General features: G+C 36.3%; 1 protein-coding gene across 1 annotated transcript; it reads left to right on the top strand.

The window, feature by feature from the left end:
• Positions 1-9,774: 9,774 nt before the first annotated feature.
• On the top strand, positions 9,775-11,437 carry LOC107784962 (uncharacterized). Its single transcript, XM_016606172.2, has 2 exons — positions 9,775-10,139; positions 10,497-11,437. Exons 1-2 carry the CDS (start codon positions 9,860-9,862, stop codon positions 11,312-11,314), a joined length of 1,098 nt encoding a protein of 365 aa, XP_016461658.1. The 5' UTR covers positions 9,775-9,859; the 3' UTR covers positions 11,315-11,437.
• The last annotated feature ends 11,468 nt before the right edge of the window (positions 11,438-22,905 follow it).

Here is a 22,905-nt window from a genome sequence, read left to right as displayed (position 1 = left end):
GGGTTTTGGCCTAATTCTTTATCCATCACGATGGGTAAGTGATTGTAACTCACTTTTTTCATCAAGTTAAGGATCTATCATTTATTTTAATATAAAATCAAGGAATTGTGAGAAATCAAGTGATAGATGGATAAATCCTAGAAATGAACAATTTTAGGAAAATTCTAATACCATCAAAATAGAATTTTGATTATAGATTTGGGTTCCATGTCTCATGGGTAGTCTGGATCTAATTGCAATTTTGGGATTTAATGAAGTGGGCTCAGGTTAATTTTGGTTGACTTTTTAAAAATTCATTACAAATTGGAGCTTTTTATATTGGGGATAGTTGGAGTCTAGTAACAAAGGAAAGTATTTGTTGGAGTTAAAGTTATTACAGAAAGGTTGTAAGTATCTTGTCTAGACTTGGCTTGAGCGAATATACCTTTGGAAATTGACCTTCTTTGATTAATCACGGTGTATTCGGAGCATTATATATACGTGGTGGCGAGCGTATACGCGAGTTCCACGGATTATTCATGTCCGGGGTAGTTTTTATGATACATTATGCCTTGGATTGACTTCATATGTTATTTGTGACATGTTACTTCTCTTGTATGACTACGCAAACTGTCTTAATCATGTTAAAAATTATGTTTGGGATTTTGGTGCCTTATTGACCTTAAATTACTATTTTTGACATTATGTCCTACCTGTTTTAGCCGCAGTCATATTATTCACACGCATAGATCTCTATAATGTAAATTTTCTCATGTCCATATGAATTTTATTGCTTGAGAGAGTGACTTACAAATATTACTTATTTGTGTGATTTCACCTTTCTTACTATTCCCGAAAGCCGCATTCATTCCTTGAAAGACTGTTAGTAAGAAGAAATATTTCTTCTTTCCCATCATGTGCCTTTAGTAGCCACTATCAATATACCAACCTTGATTTTTTCCTCTTACTTTAGCCTACAAAATATACCAAAGTTCAGATTTAGGTACCCAGACAAGTTAGGGTCTTCACTTGTGATTGAAGGGATGAATCAAATATCTTTTAGTCCAGCTTGGTAAGTTAGATTTTATTACAAAAGAAGTCTTTATTTCCTTATTAATTTGCACTGAAACCCTTTTATTTTGAGCATTGAAAAATTATAGGCAAGTTTTCCTTAAGTGAGCAGTATTACCACAATGTGTACAAAGCTTACTGATGCAGAAGCTGCATACTTAGGATTGACCCAAGGGTGAAGTCTAGAGTATCCTAACCCAGTTTTATTTCTATTATTGTTTTGGTTTAGCCATTCAAGAATCTCTGAGGACATGTTCTTCTTGAATTACTTTATTTCGTTCAACTTGGTTGTACAAATTTTCTTTGTTCAATTTTAATTCCTTTTCAAGGGGCTCTTGAATATCACTGATCTCACCTTTTCCTCTACATGGTGCTTCCTTTAATATTTCGTTTTAAAATTTTTGCTTCAGTTTCTGATTTTAAAATAAAATCATGTTTTTCAAAATCTTGTTTTTCCTTTTTGAGTTCAGACATGCTAAATTCAAGATTATGACATTCAAAACAGTTAAAAATTTATTAAATAATTCTTCTTTGTCAACACTCAATTTTCAATTTGATTAATTAATCAACATCATGAAAGATAATCTTTTTTTAGGAAAAAGACAAAGGTTGTCTTTATGGTCAGGAATATTTACCTCCTCGTTCCTGCTTAAGATTCAGAATAGACACGACATCATTAGTGTTAACCTTTTCAGAATCAACGTTTATCAAGACAACTAGTGCCATGTCTGAGAGAGTTTCTTCACGCACCCCGACTAGTTTTTTTTAGATTTCATTAGCAGTATTGCATGTAGAAATCCTATTAATCTCCTCAGGACTCGAAACATTATACAGATTCAACTTAGCTTTGGCATTTTTCTTTAGCATCTTCTTGTCATCATCATTGAATTCTTTTTCCCCTTTGGCAACTTTCTTTCCTTTGCCTTTAGTCTTTGTTGGCATAAAAGGTCTCTGAGTCACGATCATCCATAGGTCAAAGTCCTCAGCTTGCAAAAAGATTTTTATTCTATCCTTCCACCAAAAAGGTGTTCTCTAGTGAATGAAGGTGGACGATTTATTGGGTTTCCCTCTGGCTAGGTTTGTTAGTTCTCTCCTTTATCATTGCAAACAAGGACAATGGCTTATCTGTATTTTTATATACATCTTGATTGTCATCATTGTCTTCTTCATATGCATCTCGGAATGCTTGCTGCATGGCCTCCTCTGCAGCCTTCATTTTAGCTACCTGAGTTTTATTGTAACCAGATCTAGGGCCACAACCCTTCTTTAAGTCCTTCTTTTGTTTCATTTCATGCTACTTATCCCGTTATATTTTTCACTCTTAACAATCCTTGACTGTAGTCAAATTCCCACATTTATAGCAGCCATTGATCTTTGTCCTTTCTAGAGCCTTTGGTTTGCTTGGAACCTCTCTTTTTCCAGTTCCTTTTGAATTTTTTACGAACCTCTTGAATTGTCTGGACGATAGACTTATATCAATTTCTTCTTATTCATCATAACCAGCATCTTCGGATACCTTGAGTATCAGCCCTTTGTCTCTCTTGGAGTCATCTTTCTTCAACTCCATTTTCCTTATCTCATATGTTCTCAAATTTCTAACAAGTTCATCTAGAGTGACTCAGTTCCTTTGCTTCCTGAATTGCAATGACTTTGCTTTTCTATAAGGCAAAGTGTATTCTGATAAATTCTCTCACCGACTTCTCATATGTAAAAGTCTTTTCGAGTAATCTCAACTAATTTTTAATGACTGTGAACCTAGTGATCATATTTTATATTGGTTCAGAGTCTTTCATGGTGAATAGTTCATAATTTCTTAAGAGCATCTTAATTTTTGATTGGTTTACTTGAGATGTTCCTTCATGTGAAGTTATCAAGATATCCTAAATCTCTTTTGCATCAGCGCATGCCGAAACTCTGTCATTCTCATCACGCCAAGCCACAAATAATCATTTTGCATTGGAATTTTGCCCCATGAGTTTCCGATCAATATCATTAAACTCACTTCATTCCTTAGGAACTTCTCTTACTCAGGCATCAAGCTTGATCGGGATATTTGGTCCATCAGGAATAATATTTCATAACTCGTAATCTTCAACCGTTAAGGATTTCTCTATCATAGCTTTCCACCACCTATAGTAGCCATTGAACAAAGAAGGACGTGTGGTCACATGACCCTCATTCATCCCTGGTGGTGCACTCATCTTGTGAATCTATCAAAGGTGTAAGCCTCATAATTGAGGGCCTACTCTAATAACAATTCTTAAAATTATGCACCACTATAAACTAGAGGAACGATGAATGATGTATCGACCAATTGAAATTTCTACTAAAATTTTACGTTTTCTTCCTAACTTGGTTCTCAATCTGGTTCTTACAAGTCTTGTAACTAATAAATACGAAAAATAAAGAAGACATGAATTTTATGTGAAAAACCTCCTTGCTCACGGAAGTAAAAATTATGACCCAACTCTAAAATTTTTTTCAAAAACTTCACTAATAAAAACGAGCAGAATCAGGTTACAAAACGCTTTTAGAACCTAAGGGACTAAATCTAGTCACTTAACAACCTACAATAAAACTGATCGTAGCTACTCACTCCAAAAGTAGATTCTTAGTCTAGAACAAACGATTGTCACTCAATGGTTCTTACAAGTAGCTTTAGATACATGCAAAGTAAGATTATAACTCAAAGTACCTAATACATGATAAAGACAAAATAAACTAAAATCGAATCAATCTCAATTTGTCTTGCTCTTGGTTCTTGCAAAGTTGCTGCTCACAAGAAGCTCTCAGATTTGTGTGTAGATGCGCAACCTGTGCAAAAATAAACTTGTACTTTATATATATATATATATATATATATATATATATATATGGTAGTTTTGTATTTTTTAATTTTCGTTTTTTATATATACTTAAATCTCTTTACCCTGGCAAATAAAGAAAGAAAAGATTTTGAATCGATATTTTGAAGAAGTAAAATTTACTTCCATAACTACTTCCTTAAATCTTGGCCTAAACTCAACTCATGAAAATCTGCTAAGATACCCTGATGTTATCACATGGCTGCTAGATCAGCATAGTATAAATATATCCTTGTCGGACGAATCCCATTCTCGCTAGAACTCTGAGTTGTACAAGAACCACGAGTGGACCCAAGGTTTGAGACTCGGCAGGTAACAAATTTGTTGATCATCAAAACTCCATTTCCAACGGGGGATTATCTAGAGACCACACATACTTATGTGGGAAAATAAGTCGAACCATATCAATGGCAGGTTATTGGATACCTAAACCAGATTGTAGTACATATTTGAGGTTCCTAGCATACCTTATCATATATACATATGGTGCTATAGTAGGTTTAGTCCTAATCGAATTAGTTGTTGATCGAACGTTAAGATGTATGCGTATTACTATGTAACCGTCTAGAGTGAAAGCCTTCTTAAGTTTAGAATATGGTACCTGTTTTAATTTCTTTTTGCGCACTTGAGTGCCAAACTGAGAAAATGATAAGGTCTAAGGGAAAGATTATGTACTTGATTAAGCATTTTATGCTAGTTTTCTCATGTTCACACTTCAAAGATAAATTTTTTTATTAAACGTTCATGTTTTCTGTAAAAATACTTGTCCTATGTTTTAGAGAAGATCGATAATATTTAGTGAGTTTTGCGCTTACTACCTCTCTCTACAAGTTAGAGCCCCACTTCTACTCTTTGGTGGTTAGCCCCATATACTAGGCTCGGTTGCGGCATTTTTATAACTTCCTTTCTTTGGACGCTTAACGGGCGCCAATTCATTTTATATTATGAATTCTTTGAAGCTCTTGATATCCTTCTGTTTTATGTAGAGTTTATGAGCTGTTTGTGATAGATGTTACATGTGAGTACTTCTCATATAATGATGTCCATGGGCTATTTGTTGCATACGTGTTTTATATTCTCTTGATAAAAACTGCTGCATGATTGCATACAGGGCTGTCCGATATTCCATTTGCAAGTGTTTCATCGTATAAATGTTAGGTGTTAGTCATGATTTTCTTACTATGTTTTGATTTCCTATCTCTTGAGGAAAGAGCAACATATTTACCATAATTAATTAAGCTTTCCTTTTCTTAAAAAAAATTATAAATCTCTCATATTTGGCTAGTCCCTTTTCTTGTAGGAAAAGGTTCGGAGTACTTCTATAGATTAAGAATCCTTCCTTCTCATTCCGTAACATCCACAATGTAGTCATATGAGACTTGAGAGTCTTGTTTAGGGAAAGAACTTTACGGGACAAGTGTTAGTGTGTCACTTGTGTTTGCCTCTTGGTGAGGTTGTTCTCTCAATATTTTATATTTTCTTTTATATAGTGGATTGCTCATCTCCACCGTGGACGTAGGTCAATTGACCGAAACATGTTAAATATTTGTGTCTCTTTTGGTATATTTCTCTTTTGTTGTCTGATTTATCGTCGTTCAAGATTTGCTGACCTGATTATTTCGAGTTGGTAAAGGTTCGCTTGACAAGCGCGGCGCTCTATATAGTGCGGATCACGGCTCTCTAATTTTGAGTTGTGACAATAATATACCTAGATCCATAATCCTTCCATAGATATAAGTTCTAAATAGAAAGTTATCACTCTGATATTTATGTAAGAGAGTTTAAGTAAAAGTGAAAAAGGACTGAAATGGAAATTCGTAACTTCAAAACTAATGCAATAGTTAAATCTGATAGCACATGAGCTAATGTGCTATATTGATTTTCTATTATTTACCAGATCTAGACCCAATCAAAGTATAATATGGCACATTAGTCCATGTGCTTTCATTGTATTTGCTGTATCAAAAAGAAAGTGTCAGAAACTCTTGAACTAATTTAATGCGTCAAGAACACTGTCTTCTATGATAAATTGATCTATAAAACCTAAAAAGACTTTGAAAAACATTATAAATAACTATTACTATATATAATTGATTTTGTTGCAAAATGAATCAGCTAATTTTCTTATAGAAAGAATATTTGATAAGATAAGAAGATCCAGGTTTATGCGGAGTTTGCTGATCAATCCGAATCCATACTTACAAGTTACAAAGCAAACAATAGGAACATGCTCCCACTTCCTTTTGCTATGAAAATAATGACCCACACAGTCCCATGTGCTTCCTCCTTTAGTGCATATGTAGATAACAATGCTAACCAGTTGCTTAAACTCTCATAAGAAGAAAAATAAAAGAAAAGAAAAGAAAAAAGGATAAGAAAAAGGGGAAAAACTAGGGCTGGCAAGTAGGGGTGGGCATAATACCGGCCGAACCAAAAAACCCGGCCGAACCGTGAATTTCGGTTTTTCGGTTTCGGTTTAATCGGTTATTCGGTCGGTTTGCGGTTTTTAAATTATTAGATTTCGGTTTTTCGGTGTAGTTTACGGTTTTGGTATTTCGGTTTTTGGTTAAACCGAAAAAATAAAATTTTGGGTATGCTCAAAACTTACGTTGTAAAATGTAAACTACTAAACTTAATGTTCTTAAGCCCATCCCATCTGAAATTCTGAAGGCCCAATACCAGCCCACCCAATTTACCCAAATCCTGAGCCTAATTAGCCTACACTACAGAATTTCGCTTTCCATTTCTCATTTTCCCTTCCTTACTCATTAAAAATTAGAAATTAGGGTTCGTCACTTTCTCCTCTGTCACTCTAAGTCTATGCGACTGCTGCCGAGTGTCGTCGCTCATCCTTCTTCCTCATGTTAGTGGTTACCTTCTTCTCATGAGTTTTCCTTCTCCATTTTTGTGTCCTTTTAAATTTGTTAATGGCGGTAGTAATCGGGGAGGGGGATTTGGATTTAGGTTAGAGTTAGTTGAGATCCTGAATGTGTATCGAAAGCTTTGAGTTAGAATTTGAATGACAGGTTACCATGACTTGTCCTTTCCTTACAATAATTTCATGTTCTTAAAAATGCTTTCACACAATGTTAAACTGCAGTTTTGCACATTTATAGATTCATATGATCTTGAATGTGTTTGTGTAACTTGTAAAATGTATCTTGTTCTGTGATCGAAAGGTGCATTCATGTTGGGTGCTTATTTGCAGCTGTTGTGATTAAGGTTATTTTGTTTGTATATTCCAAATATCTCGTCCTATTATCCACCGAGTCAAGCAAAATGTTTTCCCTCAGCTTCTTCGATATAGTTGAATTCTTCATTGTATTTTGAATTAAAATTGTTTATCAGTTTGCATTTTTAATTCTGTTGTCATTTGATTTTCTATAGATGGCAGAAGTTGAAAGTAGAGCAAGTGAGGTGGGTTCATCAGAAAGCTGGTAGTTGTCTGGTGAAAGTAGAGAAGTTGGTAGCTGTTTGGTGATTTTGTTTGATTGTTAATGGAGATTTACTCATCCTAGAGGGGTCTGTCTGATTATGCATTGGTTAGTCATAATCAGAATGACAGAATTAGAATGCATGCTAAAGAGATGCAAAAAAGCTTTCAATTCTTAGAATAATTAGTCGATGTTACAGCTTTCTGATTTTCATATGAATATTAGAATGGAATCAGTGGACATTGCCCCCAGTGGAATAAAAATTTCTGATTTTCTGATTTTAAAAAACATCAATCAGTGGCACATCTATTATAATCAGTGGCACGTCTATTATAATCTCTGCCAATTCTTAGAATCAGTGGCACGTCTATTATATTTAGTTACATAAGTAGTCTACATTGGATATAAAAATCTTGAACCGTTTATAACCGAAAATTAAAATGCAAAAAATCGAACCGAACTTTGAAAAAACCGCACCGAACCGTAAATACTTTGGTTTGATTTGGTTATTAAAATTACAAAATCGAAAACCGATAAACCGAACCGTACTTTCATAATAATCGACAGAACCGACCGATGCCTACCCCTATTGGCAAGTGAGCCGGTCCAGGACTGGGACCGGCCCAGGACTGCGGCCCATGTGGGTAGTGGGCCTAAACGGGCTGAACCGTTTAAGTACGGGACCGGGGGAGGTGGGCCTGTCCTTAGCCTGAGGCCCGCGAGACCGGACCGGTCCTAGCGGGCCTAAACGGTCCCAATGGCCATAATTTTTTTTTAAAAAATCTGCCCATTTGGGCATTTAAAATCTACCCATTTCCTCTGCCAAAATAGCCATTTAACCCCAACTTTGTTTTAACCCCAATTTTTTTTATAATTACACTTTTTTTCTATTTTTAACTATAAATACCCCATCATTCTTTCATTTTTCTCAGAAAATCACCGAGGGGACAAGTGCACCTAGTCAGGCTGACCTTAGTACCGGGTCAAATCAATTTCAACCGGGAATTAACACTGTTACCGATAGTATTTTATATTATGATCCAAAAAAAGATCGGAAAGAATTGGCAAAAATGGTTACTGTTATGTGCTTACACTATAGTTTTCCTTCTAACCCTCACTTTGTGCATTATATTAGAAAAGTTTATAATCCTACTTATAAATATTTTCCTCGCACAACCGTAAAGAGCGATATTAATAAATATAAAACATGAATAAAATTATAACGCATTGCTTTGAATATCTCTTTACAATATTTTTGTCTTTAAATTTGAATTAAAAAATTTAGGTCACAATTCTATAATATAATTTACAAGGAATTGCCTTAGATATTTTTATTACCATTTTTTTTTTCTCTAACTTCTATAAAAAAAAATTTAAAAAATAAAAAGTATCCGTTGGGCCCACTTCAGCCCACTTAGACCCGGTACCGGCACACTTAACCAGGGACCGTTAGTTCGTGGTCCCGGTCCCGAGCCGATTCCAACAAGAAGCCCGCGAAGTCCGGGATCACTTAGGACCGGCCCGTTTAGGACCGGGCCCACGAAACCTACTTAGGACCGGGCCCAGCACACATGCCACCCTTCCGAAAAACATTCAGGGATTTTTGGTCCCAATGTTATATATTGTCCTTCCATTTCAACTTACTCTCTTCTTTTTTCTTTTTTTATTACACTAGACACAAAGTTTAAGAGAATTATTTTTTAAAAATATATTAAAAATACCCTAAAAATTTATAACTTTAAATATGTCATGGCATTTCTATAATTATAAAAACATGTTATTATAGGTAAATAGAATGTCTAAAGTAAGAAAGTGTCTTTTTATATGAAGGTATTAATTCTTTTTGGAATGTACTAAAAATTAAAAAATATCATATAAAATGAAACAAAATGACACTTTTCATGATTTATTAAAAGTTAGATGGCTAATGTTTGAAATTGAATGGCACTAAATTATTTAATCTTTTATTTAATTTAATATTCAAAAGCTATACTGAAAAAATACTATAAGCGGTCCTTTCTCTCATATTAAAAGAAGAAAAAAAAAAGCTATCCCTAATTATATTCCATTTGATGTGACGCTCTTTGATTTGATTAAAAACTGTACAATTTTATATCTTAAAATTTTTTAACTTTAAAATTTTTATGTTACTCTAATAAGAATATATTACAAGCACAAAAATATTGTAACATATATTTAAGATTATAAGTGCTAAAGGTATTTTTGCCATGTAGCAAAAATCTTCTTTTTCTTTTTTATAACTCGTGTCCAGTCACATAAAATAAAATAAAGGGAGTACATGTAAAAAGTTAGACATGAAGTTGACTTGGTTTGAATATGTGTCAACCAATTTAATACGAAGAAAATGTGTATATAACAATTCCGTTCATATCCTTTCCACTTTCATATTCTTCGTTCATAGCTTCTGCTTTTATTTTATTTTATTATAAGCAGCTTTGCTTATAGAGAGAAAAGTTAGAGAAAATCACAGCTCTTCATTTTAGTAGAGAGATGGGACTCACAGGAACGTTCTTGGTGACTCTCATTGTAGTGGCCGTTGCCTTTCCCGTTAATAGCTGCTCGACGGAGGACATAGCGGCATTGCTAGATTTCAAGGCAGCTCTTAACGAGCCTTACTTGGGCATCTTCAACACTTGGACAGGCACCAATTGCTCGGATTGGTATGGAATAAGCTGTGACCCCACTACACAACGAGTTGCCAATATTGTCCTCCGAGGCGAATCCGAAGATCCAATATTTGAGAAAGCCGGACGTTCTGGTTACATGACAGGTAGAAATGGATTTAGAATTTGAATTTAATAGATTCGCGATTTTGAAGTGCTTCAACATTATTGAAATAGCCACTTAATGTTTACACTATTTTTGTTTCATTGGCTCGATCATCTATTTATAATTGGCGGAAATTTAGATGTTCTAGTTACATGATAGGTACATAGCGGACCTATAGTTTAAATTTAACCATCATTCATGGTTTTGAGATGTTTGAAAATGCAAGTTCACAGCTTAATATGTACACTATTTACTTAATACTTACAGTATTTCTCTATTTTTCACATTCTTATTTATTATATGTGCCAAATAATATTTACTGTATTTTCTAACACTACAGATTCGCCTATGATGACAGGTTCTCTCTCTCCATCTCTCTGTAAGCTTGACATGCTCACAACTCTTGTTGTTGCTGATTGGAAGGACATCAGTGGTGAGATTCCAACTTGCCTCGCTTCGCTTCAGAACCTTCGTATTCTTGACCTCATCGGAAACAAAATCTCTGGCGAAATTCCATCAGACATTGGTCAACTGAGTGAACTCACAATCCTTAAACTTGGTGACAATCAAATTTCTGGCTCTATTCCTCCTTCTATTGTCAACCATGGAAAATTAATCCACCTCGATCTCAGCAACAACATGCTCACTGGAGAAATCCCATCGGATATTGGAAAAATGAGCATGTTGAGCCGAGCAATAGTGAACAATAACCAAATTTCTGGTTCAATCCCGACTTCAATAGCAAAACTTTACCGGTTAGTCGATCTGGATTTATCAACGAACCAAATTTCCGGTTCAATACCGGCTGAGTTAGGTTCCATGCCGGTTCTCACAGTTCTAAACTTAGACAGCAACCAGATCTCGGGTTCAATCCCTACGAATCTACTTACTAACTCGGGATTAAACATTCTCAACTTAAGTCGAAATTCTTTAGAGGGGATTTTACCTGATATTTTCGTTCCAACAACGTATTTTACACACCTGGATTTATCGTACAACAACCTTGGAGGTTCGATTCCTAAAACGTTGTCATCTGCTAAGTACGTTGGCCATTTGGATTTGAGCAACAACCACCTTTGTGGATCTATTCCTGAAGGATCATTTTTCAACTCCCTGGAGGCTTCATCCTTCTCTAACAACGATTGTTTGTGTGGATCGCCTTTACTTTCATGTTAATATTTTTGATTTTTCTGTTTTGAGATTTTATTGTTTTTAATTAACCAGAATGATGGTTGATTACACATGATTGATTTCTGTATTATGGTTTCATTTAAGAATAAACAAGAAAATGTTGAAAGAGGACTTTTTTTTATGCTGCGGTTCCTTCATTTACGAAGACAACGATAACAACTGTTCAGCCGCTAGACTTTTTAGAGCCCATTTGGATTATGAGCGATTGTAAATAGCTGATAAGTTTGTAGTGTTGAAATTTTTTTTTAAGTGATGAAACTGATTTTTACAAAGTTTTTACATGTTTGGATAGAAGTGATGAAACTGATTTTTAAAATAAGCATTTACGTGTTTGGATAGAAGTGATGAAACTGATAATAAGCAGTTGATGTGTTTGATTAAAAAGTGTTGATAAGCTATTCTTTTGTTAAAATAACTAAAATACCCTTGAATTTTTTTCAGAAGATTATAAATTATAAATTTCTTTGTAAAGAAAAGAATAATAACGAATATGGAATGAAGAAAAAGTCAAGAAATTTATTTTAGGAAAAGTATTTTGTAAATTAAAAAATATTATTAAGGATAAACTAGTAAAAATGTTGGTCAAACTAAAAGTGTTTATAAGCTGAAAAGTCATAAGTTGGGGGTGACCAGCTTATGACTGATTTTAGCTTATAAGTACTTGACTTATAAGCAAGGCCGGCTCTAACAGTATGGTGGGTAAGGCATGTGCCTTAGGCCCCCAATTTTGAGGGATTCCATTTTTCAGAAATAATATATATTTTATAGGTATTTAAAAAAATAATATGTAATAATACTTTTGTGTTTTTCATGTAAATAGAAAGAAAACCTTTTAGAGTAAATAAATTAAAATTTTGACTTACTTAAAAATGATAGATGAATAATTTTCAATTTGAGTTGATTTAATAATTCTATTTTTTTTACTCTTTTTCCAATGTTTCAATCTTAATCTTCATATTCCAGAACCTACATATCTTCTTCCTTTCTCTTTATTCTTGCTCACCTTCTTGAATTCTTTCTTCAATATTTTTTTCTTTCTCCAAAGTTTTATTTTTCACCTTCTTTCTCCAAAAATTTATTAGTCCAAGTGTTCAATAATATTTTTAAGATTCCAATAGTTCTATATTTCTATTACTTTATAAAAAATATAGTATAGTTTTTAAGATTTACAGCAAGAATTTTGAAGTAGACAAGCAACAACTAGATATTTTGGATTCAAAGTTTTCATTCTTCAAATTTCCTGAATCAGTAATCGGGTAATATCTTTCTAGTATTATTTTTATTTGGTATTTGGTATTTCATTAATTTTACTCCATACATATCATTTAAGTTTTTTTTAAAAATTTAAATACTTATGCCTCACATTTGAATTTGGCCTTAGGCCTCAAATGCCCTGGAGCCGCCCCTGCTTATAAGCACTTTGAGTGTTTACCAAACGTATAGATAAGCCAAAAGGTATTTATAAGCCAGCTTATAAGCTTAGCAAACACCCTCCTAGTAATTTCATTGAACTGTAATTTTAAATTAATACTGTACAACGGTTATCTCCTACATTTTCAATTAATTTTATTGAATTCTTTTTTCTTCTTGATAATTTTATTGAATTGTAATTTTAATGTTATGCTCTACAACGGTTATGACGTTGAGTCATTCATGCGTGCACGTGAAAGTGCGTCAAACATGCAAGAGAGAATCAAAAACATTGTACCCTTTCATTGTTTTTAATTCTTAATTAATCATTATTTACTCAGTGCTCAATCGTGACTTCTCTTTCTCTAACTGTACCACTGATTCTCTTTAATTTCCGCGTTTTTTCCCGTCGATAGAAGTTTTTAGGGCTTACTGTTTTCTGAAGTATTCATATAATCAATGACTTCGACCTAAAAATCTCAATTTTGATGGCATAAGCAGATGCATAATATATTATTGTTTACCCGTAAAACGGTACAGTTGCATTTATACGTGATTTTTAGACAAGCAAACTAATTTGATCATGAAATAATATAATAATTAAAAAATACGCAATACTCAACCTTAGAGTAGCGGGATCCAGGATTTTGTGCAAGCGGGTTCAATCTTAAAAGTACATAACTTAAGTCGTACAATATTAGTTGTCAAGTGGGTTCAAATAAAATATTTATACAAAATTTACGTAATTTTAATCCTAGTTATACATATACACAGTATTATTTTTTAATGAAGCGGATTCAGTTGAACCCGCTTGGTACCACGTGCGTCCGCCACTGCCTTAGAATGTAGATGAAATAGCAAAGATGATGATTCCGTGAACACGGTTCCCGAATACAGCAATGATGAGATCTATAAGCAAGAAAGTGAAATCGTATAAAACTTTGTATAAAATATAATATATGTTCTTGTTAGAAAATTCGTGTCATTTAGCTATGCATATGGAAAAAGGTCCTAGGATCATGCCCTCCTTTAATGCCAATTATGAGGGTCATTGATGAAGAGGTAACATTAATATAAATGCCAAATTCTCTACAACGGATTGTTGCTCTTAATGCTGTAGAATATTCCTTAGTAAATGTTACCGGGCGCAGAGCATTTAATACACTTTTATGAACGTTATCCGTTCCGGTGACAAGTGTAGTAGCTGCGTTCGGTCCTCAACCATCCCATCTTGGATTCCACGTGTCATATCATATTTTACCCTATACAGATAGTTCCCCTGCTTTCCGATGACATAACTTTGTGTTACCGGAAAATTGGTAGAAATACTTTTTTGGCGGAAATTACTATAACTCCATCTGAAGGTCTCTGACAGTGATCAGACGCACGTCTCTCCGCATTTAATGCCCCGAACACGCATCATCCCATGATTCAACACATCTTTTGCCGATTATTGAAGTAATCATGGCCATGAATTTAGCCGCCAGAATTTTTCTTATACACAACTTTCTTTTCCTTTACGTTTCATAATTGCTTGAGTTTCTGATTTGCATCCTTATTTTCCATCATTTTTCTAATTTTCTTCAAACACAAACTATTTACCTTCTTCTTTTCCAATGGCTTCTTCTTCCAAACGTGGTGATTCTTCAAAGAATAAGAACAAAATCGAGGACTCCATTTCTCCAATAGTGGATTCCATCATCCCAAGGAGGCTTAATACTTTGAAGAATTTTGAAGAGAAATTTCCTACTACTAACCCTCGTACATGGGCTGTTAGTAGGTACTCTTCTTCCATTCATCCTTCCACTATTCCTGCTGTGAAGAAGGACTGCCACTGCAATAAGTTGGAAATTATAACTCCTGATCTATCGGAGCGAGTGACCCTACCCAAGGAAGGTTTTATATACTTTTTCATGTATCCCTTTACTTTGGGTGTGTTTTCTTTGAACGGAGAGCTTGATTCCGTGATTGCAGAGTTTTGCCTTCGCTACCAGGTATGTTTGGCACAGGTAAGTCCTTCAGTGTGGAGGACGATCGCCTGCCGCCGACACTTGTGCCAAGAAACTGGAGAGGAGATAACTTTAGCTCATGTGATGAATCTCTATTCTCCCAAAATCTTCCGTGGGCGAATGATAAATATTTGTAAGCGTGGCCACCATGCCTTGTTATCTAGCATGGATGATGACAACGACTGTAGGTGGATGGAACAGTTCGTTGTAGTGGCCACCAGTGACATCATTCCGACAACGGCTTCATCCTCTCCGGTTGCTTGGAACCGCACTTGTAAGTTATTTGTATAATATTCCTCTTATTAGATATTCTTCTATGGCCATATCATCTCTTCACCCTTCGCATGTTTCAGCAATTCGATGGCTCCCACTGGTGGTGGAAGGTTTGAACTGGTGGGTTCATAAGATTTTGGACATCACAATGCCCGAAACCCATTCGTGGAAAGAACTGGCCCTTAAATATGGGTGGAAGACCAAAATCATAGTAACTCTAATTTACCTTGTTTCCATTTTTTCATATGAAGAATTGGTTGAACCCTTCTGATTTTGTTCAGAGAATTAGGTCTACCTGCGGGCCTTGTTACTGTCACCGAGGAGGACGTTCTAGCTCATTCTGCTAATGCAGCGAGGCTGCTTCAGGAAGCACTTTCTCGGGGGCTGTTTTGGGTGCAAATATTTATTTACGGTGTTCCCGGTCGGAGGATAAACAAATAAAGAGAAGACGTTCCTCCGCGGCCGGGGAAAAGAATAAAAGTGCAAAGATTGCTACCCCCGAGTCATCTCCGGTGGCGATGATGACTAGTCCTCCTTCCGAGTCGGTCATAGACACTGTGATGATCGACGATGATGAAGAAGTTGGTGATGAGGGAGCTTCTTTACATAGAAGGCGACGATCCTCATCATCTCAACAGGATGCTCGACCTGTTAAGATAATTGCACCAACTGAAGGCGACGTCTTAGCACTTTGGGGAGAATCTGCTTTAGTGGAATATGTCAACTCCCGTTTTTGGGCCCCAATTGTTGTAACGGTGCTGCTGGGCTGAGTATCAGGTCCTTGCCGCTTTTGGTTGGCTAGAATTCAACAACCGGCACTGTACTTGATGCAACTGCTTCTCATTTTTCAACTTCATCAGCTCCATCTCCACCTTTACCAACACCAGCAACTGTTACATCGCTTCCATCTTCATCCACTCTTCCACCAACAGTTGCTTTATCTCCTCCATCGGCCGTACCTGACTGTGAAGAAGGTGTTCCTCTTCCACAGTCCCCAGTTAATGGGAATTTGGGGCAATATTATGCTGCCCCTTCTGAAGATCCACAAAGCAGGAGGAACGTTACTCTTTAGGTCTCTACCGGGTGCAATTTGCTGTCCCGGAGGGGGAGCTTGCTAATTATCTGAAGTTGCTTACTTCATACCCTTAAGACTAAGTTTAGAAGTGTTACTTACTTCAAACTGCGCAAACCTCTACTCCAACAAGCCCTTGATTTGCGAATCGACTTTCGAACGACTCAAATCTAGCCATAAACAACTTAATACAATCAACACGAGCTATAGGAATCGATTTCATATGATAAAGTTAGGTCCTTTAACAAAAGTCAAAAAGTCAACCCTGAGATCACGTCTCAGAATCCGACAAAATTAAAAAAATCCAAATACCCATTTAATAACGAGTCCAACCATAACAAAATTACTCAATTCCTATCTTAACTCGACCTTTAAATACTCAAATCAAAGTCTATGAAGTTTCTACATTTTTCCCAACTTTTCCAAACAACTCTTCACGATCTCGCACTTTCACTCACGATCGCGTATAAAGAAACCAGAAGCACAGGCATTAGCAACTTTAGCAAATCTTCTAAGTCTAATTTCAATCCGTTAACCATCTGAATTCCACCCGAGGCTCAACCAAATATACCAACAAGTCCTAATACATCTTACGGACTTGATCGAAGTCTCAAATAACATCAAACAATACTAAAACCAGGAATCACACATCGATTCAAGCTTAATGAACTTATGAACTTCTAACTTCCAAAACTAATGCCAAAACATACCAAACCAACTCCGATTGACCTCAAATTTTGCACACAAGTCTTAAATGACACAACCGAGCTATACCAAATTCCGAAACAAAAATCCTAGCCCGATAAACACAAAGTCAACTCTCAGTCAAACTTCGCCAATTCAAGCCAAAATCATCTACGGACCTCCAAATCAATATTCGGACACACACTAAAGGCCAAAATTAACATACAGAGCTATCAGAACCATCAAAACTCCATTCTGGAGTCATTTACATATGAGTCAACATCCGGTCAACTCTTCAACTTAGGCTTCCAACCTTGAAACTAAGTGTCCCAACTCATTTCAAAACATCCCCAGAACCAAACTAACTACCCCGGCAAATCACATAACAACAAATGAGCATATAATAGGAAATAAATGGGGGAACAGGGCTATAATACTTAAAAAGACCGGCCGAATTGTTACATTCTCCCCCTTTTAAATAAACGTTCGTCCTCGAACGATTCTAGAATCATACATGGAGTGTCAAATAGGCATAGATATATGCTCCGCGTCTCCCGCTGGGTCTCCCAAGTTGCCTCCTCGACTGACTGACCTCTCCACTACACCTTTACTGAAGCTGTATTCTTTGAACTCAACTTTCGAATCTACCGATCCAAAATGGCCACCGGATCAACATCATAAGTCAAATCACCATATAACTGAACCGAGCTAAAGTCTAAAATATGAGACGGATCGCCAAAATACTTCTGGAGCATGGAAACATGAAATACTAGATGAACACTCGATAGACTAGGTGACAATGCTAGCTTGTAAGCCACTTTCCCAATCCTCTCATGCACCTCAAAAGGCCAAATACACTGAGGGCTACCCTTCATGGGAAAATCTCTGAGATATACCTTCTCCCTCACCATGTAGGCAAAATCACGAACCTTCCGATCGGCGTAACTCTTCTGTCTAGACTGCATCATGAGAAGCCGATCCTGAATCAACTTAACCTTGTCCAAATCATCCTGAGTCAAGTCAGTACCCAATATCCCATCCTTACCCGACTCAAACCAACCGACCGGAGACCGACACTGTGTCCCAAACAAGGCCTCATACGGACCATCTGAATACTTGATTGGTATTTTTTCTTGCAGGAAAATGCTGTAAGCGGAAGAAACTGATCCCAAGAACCCCCCTAAATCCATGACGCAAGCACGTAGCATATCCTCCAATATCTGAATAATGCGCTCGGACTCCCCGTCCGTCTGAGGGTGGAACACTGTGCTCAACTCAACCCATGCGACTAACTCTTGCTGCACTGCTCCCCAAAACTGCAATATGAACAGTGTGCCCCTATCTGAAATGATGGACATCGGCACACCGTGAAGGAGAACAATCTCACGGATATAGATCTTATCAAACCGCTTTGAAGAATGTAGTCCCAATTGGAATGAAGTGCGCATACTTAGTCAATCGGTCCACAATCACCCAAATAGCATCAAACTTCTTCAAAGTCCGCGGGAGCCCAACTACGAAGTCCATGGTAATACGCTCCCATTTGCACTATGGAATATCAAGACGCTGAAGCAAACCGCCTGACCTCTAGAGTTCGTACTTCATCTGCTGACAATTTAAGTACTGATCTACAAACTCTAATATATCATTCTTCATCATCCTCCACCAATAGTGGTGCCTTAAGTCCTAGTATATCTTTGCGGCACCCGGATGAATAGAATACCGCAAACTGTTGGCCTCTTAAAGAATCAACAGACGTAACCCACCTACATTGAGCACCCAAATCCGACCCTGCATCCACAACACCCCATCATCCCCAATAGAAACCTCCTCGGCATCATCGTGCTGAACCGTATCCTTAAGGACAAGCAAATGGGGGTCGTTATACTGACGCTCTCTGATGTTATAAGGAAGACCGAGAAACCGTACAAGAAGTAGAAGAAAGACCTTCTTCTTCTTCAATAACAAAAAAGGAGCAGAGAGAACCTAAATCAAATCGCGTGCAAAAACTACTAAAATTGAAGTAGAGAGAACCTAAATCAAATCATGTACAGAAACTACTGAAATTCAGATATTAGGAAAACATAATAAAAACCCTAATCTGACCTTTCAATAGATTAGGAAGGAGAGGACAGAGAGCTCCAATTCGAGATGTACCTTTTGCGAGGAGATTCAGCTACAAGCACACTTCAAAAGTAATTGCTGAAATTCACATTACACAAATTAAAATCGCATAGATATCAAACTTAGAGGAATTAAAATCGGATATCAACTACTTTCGCAATGTCAATCCCGAAAAATCGCACAGATAAATTACTTTAAAAAATTATAATTCAAATAATGGGAGATTAAAAAGAGAAAGAGAACTTGCCATTTCAGAAGAGAGAAAGAATTTCTCTGAACCCTAAATCGTTAGAATGAAAGAGAGTTGTGAGAAATATGAGTTCCTTTTTTAGCGCTTTTTTTAATCAAGCTAAAAAGAAAAGACTGAAAAAGGGAAAGGTCAAAATAATGAAGGAAATATTGTGATTGTTAGCTCTTTTTTTTAACTAGCGGAGATTCTAGACGCTGCATATTAATTTTCAGTGCGGAGGTTAATAAGACCCCCATAAATAGAACCCCCGTAATAAAACCTCCACAAATAGAGTGTTTTTAGTGAAACTACGAGCCTTGAGGAGTAGGTAGTCATGACTTGAATGAAGTGTGAAGACAAAATAAGTCTCTCCACAATGACCCACAATGCATCGAATCTACTAAAGGTCTCTGGAAGCCCAACTACAAAATCCATAATAATACGCTCCTACTTCGACTCTAGAATGTCAAGCCTCTAAAGTAAACCATCAGATATCTGATGTTCATACTTCACCTACTGACAGTTCAAACACTGGGCAACATACTCAACAATATACTTCCTCATTCTCCGCCACCATTAGTGTTGTCTTAAATCATGGTACATCTACGCGGTCCCCATATGAATTGAATACCGAGAACTATGGGCCTCCCTAAGAATCAATTCTCGTAACCCATCCACATTTGGAACACAACTCCGACCCTAAGACTGTGTGCAAAATTTGAGGTCAATCGGAGTTGGTTTGGTGTGTTTTGGCATTAGTTTTGGAAGTTAGAAGTTCATAAGTTCATTAAGCTTCAATCGATGTGCGATTCCTGGTTTTAGTATTTTTTGATGTTATTTGAGGCTTCGATCAAGTTCGTAAGATTTATTGGGACTTGTTGGTATATTTGGTTGAGGCTTCGATCAATTCTCTCCCTCTTAAATAAACGTTCGTCCTTGAATAGTTCTAGAGTCATACCTGGGGTCTTAAAAAGGTAAGGATATGTGCTCAGCATCTCCTACTCAGTCTCCCATGTAACTCCTTGACCGGCTGACCTGTCCAATAAACCTTTACGGATGCTATATTCTTCGACCTCAACTTTCAAACTTGCCGATCGAAAATGGCCACCGACTCAATATCATAAGTCACATCCCCAACTAATTGCACTGTGCTGAAGTCCAAAATATGTGACGGATCACCATAATACTTTCAGAGCATAGAAATATGAAACACTAGATGAACTCCCGATAGAGTAGGTGGCAAGGCAAGTCTATAGGCCACTTCTCCAATCCTTTCAAGCACCTCAAAAGGACCAATATACCTAGGGCTCAACTTCCCTTTCTTCCCGTACCTCATCACACCCTTCATGGGCGAAACTCTTAGTAGAACCTTCTCACCCACTATATATGCAACATCACGAGCCTTCCTGTCAGCATTACTCTTCTGCCTAGACTGTGCTGTATAAAGCTACTCCTGAATAAACTTCACCTTCTCCAAAGCATCGCGGACCAAATCAGTGCCCAACAACCTAGCCTCCCTATGCTTAAATAAATCGACTAGAAAATGTTATCGCCTCCCATATTGGAATTTATAAATATTTAAGATTATGAACAACAAGTACCAAGAGGATTGGAAGGCTTAAAAGCTAAACGAATTGAAGAAAATAAGTTTCGTCGAAAGTCGACAAGTTGGGAATGTTATAACATGTACTTTTGGGGTGAGACTAGGGTTCTTAACATGATAAGGAGGTTATGTTATGAGTTATTTTAGTCGTATGATAGTCGTGTGTTATGTTTTGAAGTCAAGCAAGTTGTGGAACAAAAGTTGGCAAAGGTCATTACAAGTTACATTCATAATGTGCTGAAAATTAGGTCAAATGTAGCAGAGCTTTTTTCCTAATATACTTCGAATTACCGGATGAACCACATATAAAATTAAAGATCTACAAGTCTAGTTTTTAATTCATTAACCTTTTGTCGATATGATATCGGAATAGAGAGATATTTGCATTTTTGCGAGACTACGCAAGCAGCTCCCAATAGGACATACTTAGGCGGTGGACGAACCTTGAACATTTTAATGGGTTTGGACGGCTCTTTTTTGGTCATTTTCGAACAAGGACAGTTCCCAAACTCTCTCAAAACCTCTCTAACAGTCCTCCATGGTTCCAAGTCGAATCCAAGGTGGTTTTTCCTAGACCTAACCTCAAAAATTAGCCTAAATGAAGAAAAGAGTCTCTATGGTGTTGTGATGCAATTAAAGGTGCTTGTAAGCTAAGAGAAGCTTTGGTTCGAGTTTATTCTGATTATTTAAGGTATTTATAACACCATGTTGCTTGGGCTTAATCTTATCTATGTGTTGGTTAAGTTATTTGGATGAAGAATTACAAGATAGAACTTGAAGTTGTATAAGAAGTTGTTTTCCCTTATTGGACTATTTTGAAGTTGTGTATATGACTTCATATGGTTGGAAATTATGGAAAATAATTTTTCTATTATATTGTTAGTATGAGTATGTTGGTTTATATGTCAATCTTGTTGAGGAAATTGGTAAGTAGAAAAGAAATGGCTATTAAGCACTTGGAAGATGTCCATAGTAATATTATCTTGTGTTAGGCTATTTCGGGTAACATTGAAATTGAGTACAAGGTTGTAAATACTTTAAAAGGTATTATTTATTATATTTGATATATTAATAAGTTCAAGAATGAATGATAATGGGGTTGAAGGGTGCTAAAGGGATTCAATCCGAACTTGCTGCTCGTCGTGATATGTTGATGCCTTGTTAATGAAATATTTTGTACCCTATTGTTGATATTGTTATTATTGTATTGCTCTGGTTGTTGTTTTTGTTATATGTTATTGGAGGAGTCCCTTGTTAGAAGGGAGATGCTGCCCAAATTTACATAAACGAGCTACCAGTTTAAGTTGCGGACTTAGCCTTTACTTAGCACTGATTTTGAATCTCCTTATGATATGGTAGATTGAGTTGAGTTGTTTGAAGAATTTCTTGGAATGTATTAAGGAATCAATGGAGTTAAGGTATAATAAGGCTATCCCTTCTTTCCTTTTGGCATGATCTATATGATACAACGAAACGAGCAAACACACAACTTTCACAAATGACTATATTCTTAGAAGTACTAGGGTTGCCTACGTTCTTGATTCTCCATGTGTCCTATTATTATATCGCCTGTTCATGAGTCTCAGAAAATACATATGTTGATAAAGTTTATTTCATGATATTAACCGAAGGTATATTGATCTCATGATAATCCGAGAGATCTTATCGACTTACTTCTTATGCATTTCATTCATTTATACATGTACATTGACCCATGACTAGATGGCATTATATATGCGTATATTATATGTATATGGGTTATGGGAAAAGTTTATTACATTATATACGCACCACCACCTGATCAGTTGGTATACATTGATGATTTCTCCCACAGAGGCCGAGATGATATGATGGAATGCCCTAAAAGGCTTGATAATGTTATGTACGCATATACCTATGCATGATATGACATTTATATGTATATGCATGATATTATAAATGTTTCATGATTCAAAAAGCTATTCAAACATACAGGTTGAGTTCTTTACTCCATGTTTCTTTCATGTCTTTTATATACTGCTTTCATGCCTTATATACTCTGTACTTTATTTGTACCGATGTTCCTTTTGCCTGGGGATGCTGTGTTTCATGCCCGCAAGTCCTGATAGACAGGTTGACAGTCCTCTTAGTAGGCTATCAGCTCAGCGGAAGGTGTTGGTGCACTCCACTTAC

The sequence above is a fragment of the Nicotiana tabacum genome, chromosome 15, assembly GCF_000715075.1.
Source record: "Nicotiana tabacum cultivar K326 chromosome 15, ASM71507v2, whole genome shotgun sequence".
In the NCBI taxonomy this organism is placed as follows: Eukaryota; Viridiplantae; Streptophyta; class Magnoliopsida; order Solanales; family Solanaceae; genus Nicotiana; species Nicotiana tabacum.
The sequence above is the reverse complement of the archived record's forward strand: the minus strand, read 5'-3'. Positions and strand labels throughout refer to the sequence as shown.